The 10095-nt window shown below is 47.1% G+C and overlaps 1 protein-coding gene across 1 annotated transcript in view; it reads left to right on the forward strand.

Annotated features, from left to right (window-relative positions):
• The first annotated feature begins 573 nt into the window (after window positions 1-573).
• Window positions 574-10095, forward strand: part of CCN6 (cellular communication network factor 6) — a 16248-nt gene continuing 6726 nt past the window's right edge. Inside the window, exons 1-2 of the mRNA XM_029945127.1 lie at window positions 574-621; window positions 7956-8250. Of these exons, the coding sequence (XP_029800987.1) occupies window positions 574-621; window positions 7956-8250 (343 nt within the window). The remainder of the gene's footprint in view (window positions 622-7955; window positions 8251-10095) is intronic.

Consider the following 10095-nt stretch of genomic DNA (forward strand, 5'->3'; position numbering starts at 1 on the left):
GGAGGGACGTGGGGGGCACCGTGGGGGCATCTGAGGGAGAATCAGGAGCTGGGCGTGGTGGGGGAGGGGGAGGCCTTGGCACCCCGATATCACTGTCTGGGGAGAACTCCGGAACAGGCCGTGGTTGGGGCTGGGGCCAGAGACCAGGCCTGAGCTCCAGGGCCTGGGAGAGAAAGGGCCCCTGGGAGGGAAAGGGGCAGGACACCCTAGAACAGGGAGGCCGGGGGTGAGGAAGGCGAAGGTTTCCGACTATACCATTTGGCCCAAGGGCACCCTCTGGCCTCAGGGACCCGGTGGGACAGTTACTCAAGGAAAAGTTCCCACCTGACCAGCCCTTCTCAGTCCGGGAGGAGGGCGCTCACACCCTCCTGACACACTCCATGGCCTGGCGAAGGTCAGTGGGAGGAGAGTGGCAGGAAAGCAGACAGGGTATTAAAGCAGATCCGTGAGAGCTAGAGCCGGGCGGAGTGTGGTGTGGGGGCTGGAGGCGGGTGTGTCCCGCTGAGACGACAGAGGGCAGCTTTGTGTGGGCCCCGCCGCCCCCTATCTCCCTGCTGCCGCTCCCTGGGGAACATGCGGGGGCTCCTGCTCTGCACACTCCTGGGCGCTGCTCTGGCTCAGGTAAGCTCCGTCCTCACCGCCGCCCCTCCGGAGACTGCCCCAGTTTCCTGTTGCTTCAGGTCAGAAATTAAAAAGGAAGAAGATGGGGGACGAGGAGGGGTAAACTCCCTGTGGAAAGACTTCATGCCAGACAAGGAGCCATTTTCCTCTGCAAATAAAAGTTGGGTTTTAGTTTAGAAGCTTTGGGAAAGAAGTGGAAAACGTTTCTCCCTTTCAGGTAAATGGCACGGAATCCTACTTTTGCTATGTCTGAACAGCCCCCAGACTTGAATAATGTAGATTTTTTATTTTAGTGGAGTAGACACATGCCGTGGAGTCGGGAGGTGCCCGGGTGAACAGTTAGCCCTTCATCCGGGCTCCAGGCTGGGGCCCAACTTTCCGTGGCCGTGTGCGAAGTGTGCAGGGAGCCCCCTGGAAAAAGTGATTCCGACCCCTGCCTTCAGTCAGGCCTGTGCTTGTTTGAAAGGAGCGCTTTGGATAAACAGTTATATTTTTAAAACATTCTATTACTTTGTCTTCTCAACTCCTGAGTTTCTCACTCTGCGCGAAAAGGAAGCGGTCCATGAAGACTTTGATGTAGTTTCAAGCAACAGACCAAAGGGAAATTTAATTTAAGAGGAGCAATTTCATTGCCTTGGTATTTTTTTTTTTAATAAGATGAAAACAGGGTGACTTGTGTCTGGGGATTTGCTTACTGCTTGCACAGAGGACAGCTTTTGAAACCTTCTGGTGACAGGGAAAACACGGATGTGTCTGTGAGTTAGTAGCGGGAAGGATGGTCAGTTGGGTTTTAGGAAGCACCAGACTGCAATGTGTGACATCGTGCATGGAGATTTGAGACTGTAGAAGAATGCTACCAAGAATGCCATTGGTGTGGTTGGTGTGGTGGATCTCCCCTGCTATGTGGAGGGGCACATTTCCCCAGGGGACGGCAGTGGAGGCGTCTCCCTTCTTGAGAAAAGGCCCGTTGCTGGGAGTTGAACAGCAAAATTCCGGCAGACAGAGAGGTGTCCAAAATAAAACACAAAAACACAAAGAGGTGGTATTATTTTGCTTAATTTTGCCGTGATGAATTTTTTTAGGAATAACACCTGTTCCTTGTTGAACCCTGCTATGTGCCAAGCCCTGTGTTAGGTTCTTAGTCATGATCTTAGTCCTCAAAATTGCCATACGAGGTGGGTTATTATTATGAAACCCATTTTACAGAGGATTGAGGCTTAAAGAGCAAATAAACGATAGTCACCTAAGCTCACGCAGCTGTACCAGGTCTCAGCTCTGTTGTCAAAACCCTTTGTTTTCTGTTGTCCCCAAAGAGCCTGTTTTGGTACACCACAGAGTTCCGTTCCATTTTCTTCTGTTGCACCAAGAGTCTAGGGACTCTTGATGGTCAGAGATTTTGATTTTGAAGACAACCAAAATGTCTGGAAAAAAGAAAAAAACAGTTCTTTCTATTTCCCCAGTATTTGCTCTTTCAGGGACTCTTCATTTCTTTCTGTATTTCTGAACTACTAAATACTGTGTTTTTCCATTAGACTGAAGATCCTCTAATATTTTTTGCAAGGCAGGTATGCCAAAAACAATATTTTTCTGTTTTTAACTGGAAAAGCCTGTAATTTCGCCTTTCCTTTTGAAAGATATTTTGACTGGAATTAGAATACCAGGTTGAGAGTTGTTTCTTTTCAGCACTGGGTTGTCTTCTCCTCCTCCCCCTTCCCTTTATTTTTTAAAGACAATTTTTTTTTCAGAGCAGCTTTAAGGTCACAGCAACTTTGAGAGGAAGGTAGAGAGACATGCAGAGTCTCCCCCCATATTAAAATCCTCCACTAGAATGCTACATTTGTTACCAGTGATGAACCTACAGTGACAGATCAGGATTACCTAAAGCCCATAGTTTACCTTGGGGTTCACGTTCGGTAGTGTGCATCTTACAAGTTTGGACAACTATATAATGACATGTATCCACCATTACAGTATCAGTATTTTTGCTGCCTTAAAAATCCTGCGCTCCATCCCTTCCCCCAATCTCTGGCAGCTAGTGATCTTTTTACTGTCTCCATAGTTTTGCTTTTCTCCAGAATGTCGTACAGTTGGAATCATACAGTCTGTAGACTTTTCGGATGGGTTTTTAAAAAAAAATTTTTTAACATTTGTCGTGTTCCTTCACTGAGCCCCGCATTGGGGTGTCACTTGCTTCGGTCTAAAAGGAGGTGGTATGAGGATAAGCATGGAGGAGGAAAGTGACCTGGTGAGTCTAGTAAGCAGGAAGGTGCAGGAGAGTGCATTGGAAGCGAAGGCTGGAGAGGAAGGCATGAACCAGCACAGGCTGTAGATAAAATGCTCAGAGTTTTGGACTGTATACACTTCCCGTAGGGAACCACTGATGCGCTTTAAAGGGAGGGGCAGTAGAATCAGATAGGTTCTCTTTTCTTTAAAATTTTTTTTAAACATTTATTTTTAAGAGACAGAGCATGAGCAGGGGAGGGGCAGAGAGAGGGAGACACAGAATCTGAAGCAGGATCCAGGTTCTGAGCTGTCAGCACAAAATCCAACACAGGGCTCGAACCCATGAACTGGGAGATCATGACCTGAGCTGAGGTTGGATGCTTAACTGACTGAGCCACCCAGCGCCCCATCAGTCAGATATGCTTTCTAAAGAGATCCCTCCAGCAGAAATATGGTAGATTCATTTGAGGAATCATTATTGAGGGAGGAAGACCAGTTGGGAAGTTATTGCATAGTACTCAGTAGCCATGCAAAAAGGGGGTAGAGTGGCTAGTTCTAGGATAGGAGGACAATAAGCATTAGTCGCTGAATGGCTATGGAAAGTGAGACGACGATGACCAGGACGACTCCTGGCATCCCAACTCCAAACTTTGGAGACGCTATCCAAAAGGGTGGGGGGAGGGGTAGTGAGTTTTGGGAATCAATTTTCCTATGGGACATTCTAGTGGGACTGTCCCGTAGGTGGTCAGCTATAGGGCTTTAGAGATTGGTGGAGAACTCCGAGATGGAAACAGTGTTGAAGCTAGCACAGGGTGGAACTGGAAGGCAAGGGGGTAGAGGAGATTGCCAAGAGACTGTGTGCAGTGAGAAAAGCAACATAGTAAGGTCATGAAACATCAAGTAGTCTAACTGTCTAAATGTAAGTCAGATTAGGGGTAACAGGAGTCTGCAAAGGAGAGTGAGAAAGTATGTTGAGACGTAGGGGTAGAACTCGAAGGGTCTGGTGTCATGAAAGCCAGGGGAGAGGAGAGGATTGAGGAAGAGTCGAACAGGGGGCACCTGGGTGGCTCGGTTAAGTATCCTTCCGACTTTTGATTTCGGCTCAGGTGGTGATCTCACTGTTCTTGGGATTGAGCTCTACATCTGACACTGCACTGACCGCACTCATGCTTGCACTCGCGCGCTCGCGCTCTCTCCCCCTGCCCCCCAAGCCCCAAGTTATCATAAAAAAAAAGTCAAACACCTTAGAGAGGATAAGAGGAAAACAGATTCCATAACACAAGCACGGCTGGGGGGGGGGGGCACTGAATCTGGTAGGAAGGCCCTGGTAACCATAGCTGATCCAAGGAAAGATCTATTCCCTTCTCCACTTTTGTATTTCCAGTCCCCCCCACCCCCCTCCAGAATCCCAGCGCGGCTTAGCCTCAAGATCTATCCTCACACAGTCTCTCCAGCTTGAATTGTAGCTGAACTGTTTCTCTGGGGAATACGTTTCACCAGCGATAAGGAAAAGGCCAAGATTGTAATGGTGGAATTTCAAACTCATACTTTTAAATGTAGGGTTTTTGAGTTGGAATGAAGTTTAGATTTCTGGATCAGTGCAAGGGCCTTCAGGCTATCAAATAAAAATTGAGGGTTAATTATATGAATCACTTGCCAGGCACAGTGCAGGTGCCAGTAGCACACCACAGATGACCCACAAGTCCCCGAGGATGGGTGCTTTAAGCATGTGGACAAGACAGGCACTTATGCAGATAATTTCAATACAAGGACATGTTAAAGGGAGCAGGGGAGAGGTTGAAAGAAGTTTTCTGGAAAAGGAGATGCTGAAACAGAGCTGGATGAAGGAGTTGGGGCTGGATGGAACAGCATCAGATGTATAGGGAGCTGCAGACACTTGAACTTGCTAGAACTTAACGGATGTTAGGAATACAAGAGATGAGGAAGGCCCTGAATGTCATGCCCAGGAGCTTGGACTGTCCTAGAAGTCAGTAGCTTTCAGGTGTGAGGGATGGAGAGGAGCAGGTGAGGTCCATTTTCAGCTTCCTGGCTTGGGAAACTCAGTGGCCGCCCCACCATTCACTAAGAAGGGAACTCCTAGGTGTGGGAGCAGTCTGTTGCGGGGAGGGAGAAACCGAGATCCTCCTGAGATATCGAAGTGGCCGTCCCTGGTGGAAATTCAGGAGTTGGAAGCTTGTGGGGAGAGGCCTTGGCTGGAGAGACAGATGCAGAGATTAGGTGGTTTGTTTAGTATCAAAGCTGGTTTGTGGCAGGACGTGCACGAGGGAAGGAGTGAAGAGACCAGGCTCTGAATCTGCCCATCTGGTTTAACTCCCTCTCCTACCACTTGATGTCTGACCTAGGACAGGTGAAACAAGGTGAGCTTCAGTGGCCTCATTTGTGAAATGGGGTGTTCCCTCCTGCTGCTGTCACCAGTTACCACAAGTTTAGTTGCTTAAAACAACACAAGTAATTTCATAGTTCTGAACCTCCGTGGCATGAAAATGGGTCTTCTAGGGCTAAAGTCAAGTGTCGGTGGGGCTCTTCCTTCTGGAGGGTCTAGGGGAGAATCTGTTGCCTTTTGCAGCTTTTAAAAAGCTTATTTACTTATTTTGAGAGAGAAAGAGAGAGAATAAGCAGGGGAGGGGCAGAGAGAGACAGAATCCCAAGCAGGCCCCAAGCTACCAGTGCAGAGCCCCTCATGGGGCTCAAACCCACAAGGTTTTTTTTTTTTTAATGATTTTTTAAGATTTTTTTCAAAAAATTTTTTTCATATAGCTTGTCAGGTTGGTTTCCATATAACACCCAGTGCTCTTCCCGACAAGTGCCCTCCTCCTCCCTTCCCCCCCTTCAACCCTCCATTTGTTCCTTCGTTTTCAGTATTTAAGAGTCTCCCATGATTTGCCTCCCTCACTCTCCCTCTTTTTTCCCCTTTCCCCTCCTCAAGGTCCTGTTAGGTTTCTCCTGTTAGACTTATGAGTGAAAGCATATGGCATCTGTCCTTCTCTGCCTGACTTACTTCGTTTAGCACGACACCCTCAAGGTCCATGGACCCCACCAGCTTTCAGAATCATGACCTGAGCTGAAATCAGACACTTAACCAACTAAGCCACCCAGGCACCCCTGCTTTCTGCAGTATTTTTTTTTTTTTTGAGAGAGAGAGAGAGAGAGAGAGAGAGAGAGAGAGAGAGAGAGAGAACACAAGTGGGAAAGGGGTAGAAAGAGGGAGGCTCCAGGTTCTGAGCAGTCAGCACAAAGCCTGACGCAGGGCTCAAACTCACGAGCCATAAGATCATGACCTGAGCCAAAGCCGAATGCCCAGCCAGCTTAGCCGCCCAGCCGCCCCTGCTTTCTGCCACTTTTAAAGGCTCCTGCACTCCTGGCTCATGACCGCCTTTCAGCTGTGACACCTGCCTCTGCTTCTATCATCCCATTGTCTCTGACGTTGCTGCCTCTCTCCCATTGGAGGATACTTGTGGTTACATTGGGCCCACCTGGTTAATCCAGGATTATCTCATCTCAAGACCTTTAACTGCATCTGCAAAATCCTCTTTGCTGTGTAAGGCAATCTATTAACAGGCTCTGGGGATCAGAACACGGGCATCTTGGAAGGAACAGTTTTTGTGCCTACCACATGTGGGGAACAAGTGTTATCCGTACTGTTCTCATGAAGGCTAAATGACACAATCACGCAAGGCTCTGGGCACAGAGGAGGTGCCATGTTCTTTCTTCCAATACATTTTATTACCGGCAATATGACACTCTGCAAAGAGCTTGCCCTTCCAAGAAGCTCACATTCTTGATGCATGACTCAGAAAATTAACGAGTACGATATACAGAAATAAGATAGCGGTAAGGAGGTCTGGGGGCAAATGGCTGGAGCAGGGTGCTGTTTTATAAAGGGTGGTCAAGAAGAGCCTCAATGTGAGCATAGAGCTTAGCAACTGAAAGAGTGAGCCACGAAGACACCTGTGGGAGCAGCGTAGTTGGAGCATTTAAAGAATGAGGAGGCCAGTGTGGACCCGATGTTGCATGGCCCTAAAGGGTCATTTGGCTTTTACACTGAAATGTGAAGCCATGAGGAAGCCACCTCTTACAAGCAAGGAGTGACGTAAATTAAAGTATGATTGTAAAAAGATACATTAAATGTATACCATTTGATGAGCTCCAGGATACGTATGTACTCATTAAACCGTCACTACTACCAATGCCCTAAACATATCCAGCACCTCCCAAAGTTTTCTCCTGTCCCTTCTATTGTTTGTTTGTTTGTGTGTGTGTGTGAGGGGGGAGAACATTTAACATATGATCTACTCTCTTAGAAAAATTTAAGTCTATAATACGGTACTGTTAGCTACAGGCACTGTAGCTTATTTTATTTTAACCATTGTGCTGAGTGGAGAATCTAGAAGACAAAGAAGGAACCAAGGAGAGAACTTTTAGGAGACTATTATAATCACCTAAAGTGAGAAGTAATGGTGGCTCAGATCGCTGTGATAGCAGTGGGGGTGTTCAGAAATGATTAGAGTTGGGTACATTTTGAAGATTTAACCAGCAGGATTTACTGAATGGATTGGATAGAACATGGGAGAGAAAAGTCAAGAATGACCTGACCCCAAAATAATTCTGGAAACTTGAAACTGGCATGTGTTCAGCAGGGATGTGTAGGGAAGAGGAGCCTGGACGGGAAACTGGGAGCTTATTCTGGTCACACTGAGGTCGCTGTGCCTGCCAGACATCCAAGTGGCGATCCGGCAGTTCGTGTCTGAGTTCTGAAACAGGGCTGGTGGGAGACAGGTGATAGAGTGAAGAAGGAGCCTTTAGATGTGTTCACAGCAGGGGGCTCTGATTAGAGAACTAGAGAGTCAGAAGAAACCAGCAAAGCAGACTCCGAAGGAGCAGTCAGTGAGGAGGGGGGAGGCAGAAGCAAGAGTGATGTGTGGGAGGCTGAGCGAAGAAAGGTTTACGGAAAGGGACGGTGACAGTTACCAATGGGTATTACAACTCTCCACGCTGTATTCTACCAACTCAGGGGCAGCCTTCTGTTTCTAGAAATCTCTGAAGTTGGTTTGAGGAACCATTTCTAATGGTGCCTGTGTTCTCCCGTGCAGTTCTGCTGCAGGGCACAGGGCGGTGGGCCCTTAGACGCGCCACCTGAAGGGCCTAGGGAAGTGGCAGAGGTGCACCCGCGGAAACAGGTCTGTCATTGGCCCTGTAAGTGCCCTCGCCGGAAGCCCAGCTGCCCTCCTGGGGTGAGCCTGCTGAGGGACGGCTGTGGATGCTGCAGAATCTGTGCCAAACAAGCAGGGGACGTCTGCAACGAGGCCGAGCTCTGCGACCCGCACAAAGGGCTGTACTGCGACTACTCGGCCGACAGGCCTAGGTACGAGACCGGAGTGTGTGCGTGTAAGTGTCTTCTTCGGGACCTGCTGGGAGAGGTTGAGCCCTGACAGCATCCCCCCTCCCCCCATAACTGTTAATTTGGAATAACCAGCTTAGTCTGGCTAAGTTTGAGGTGGGTCTGGTTTTCACACACCCGTGGAACTGGCTTTGTCACATTGGACATCACCTGTCCTTTTTATTGCACTGAAGCGATCATGTAGTTATTCTCAGGTAATTGCTTTTAGTGATAAAAATAGGAGAAACTATGTAAACAGAGCCTGACTTCTTCAAGGGCCACAAAATGACATCTATTGTGACTACGGTCAGAGGCTCAATCTGAATTCAGCCTTTTCTGCAACTAAAAATGATCTTGCTTAAATATAAGGATGTATATATGCCCTGCTTTAATCTCAGCCTTTTCCACAGCCATCAAATTACTCTACTTTTTCACTGAAGCAGATTTGTAAAAAGGAAGGTAGGGGTACCCCAAATCACAACCTGACCCTTAGCTTTATGGATTTTAGCTCTGGAGACTGATGGAGACCATCTAAACCTACACCTTGACAAGTTCTCAGAATCCTGATTTACCTAGGATTAAACACTAAGATTTGTAAGGGAAGAGAAATACCCATGTTAGCTGAACATTTCAGTCGGTCTATAGAAAAGACTGTGGGCAGGCAAATTACTACCAGGAGTTTGGTTGTGAGCCTGAAACCAGAGCACAGCTTTGGAGTTTGACGGAATGTGTAGAGTCATTCAGGTTTGATGGCCTGATACCCGTCAGCACTAAACAATACTGGTGAAGAACGTAGGCGCTGGGTTCACATTCTGGACTTTACATGCTGAGCGACCTTGAGGTCACGTTGCGTAACCTCTCTGTGCCTCAGTTACGTCATATATACTTCCTATCTTACAGAAATGCTAGGAGGAACACATGACATAATGACCCCAACCCAAAGCACCTCGCAGAATATCTGGTAGGCAGCAGACTCTTAGAAATGTTAGCTATTATTTGTGGAAATTCAACAAGTCAACCGACCTATCAGACTCTGGCATCAGGATCCTCCTTTCTCCCAGCTGGTGCTGGGTAAGTTATTTCATTAACCTAAAAAGCACTTAGTGAACAGCCACTAGTGAGCCAGGCTCTGTGACCTGCACCTGGGGATACAACATAGAAATCGAGAACAAGATATAGGCCTACCCTCACAGAGTCAAACTGTACGGTGTCAGACAGAGCTTTCCACAAGTGACTTCACATAGAATGTGATGAGTATTTAAGAGCATAGCCATGCGGGTGGGGGTGGGGATGACCTCAAATGGGGCACAAACTACGGCCCAGAGGCCAAAGCTGGCCCAGAGCCTGTTTTTGTAAATAACATTTTATTGGAACACAACCACACTATTCAGTTTCGTAGTCTGTGGCTGCTTTATGATAGCAGAGCCCAGTAGTTGTGACAAAAACCAATGGTCTATAAATACTAAGATATGTACAGGACATTTGCCTGTCCATGATACAGAACAATGAATTTTTTAAACTTTGGTCTGAGGACCCCTTTAGTCTCAGAAATTAACAAACTCAAAGAGCTTTTGTTTATGTGAGTTATCTCTATTGGTATTTAGATGGATTAGAAACTTAAACATATTTATGGATTCTTTTAAAAATAGCAAACCCATTGCAACTTGATAGGAATAAGATTTTATTTTCTAAAACAAGGAAAAAAATTAGTGAGAAGAATGGAACTGTTTTACATTTGTGTAAATGTCTCTCTAATGCCCAGCCCAACAGAAGATAGCGAGGTTTCCCCACCTGCTTCTGCTTTCAATCTATTGCTGTAGTTATTTTTGTCGAAATATATGAAGGGAATCCAG

Source organism: Suricata suricatta, chromosome 7, assembly GCF_006229205.1.
Source record: "Suricata suricatta isolate VVHF042 chromosome 7, meerkat_22Aug2017_6uvM2_HiC, whole genome shotgun sequence".
In the NCBI taxonomy this organism is placed as follows: domain Eukaryota; kingdom Metazoa; phylum Chordata; class Mammalia; order Carnivora; family Herpestidae; genus Suricata; species Suricata suricatta.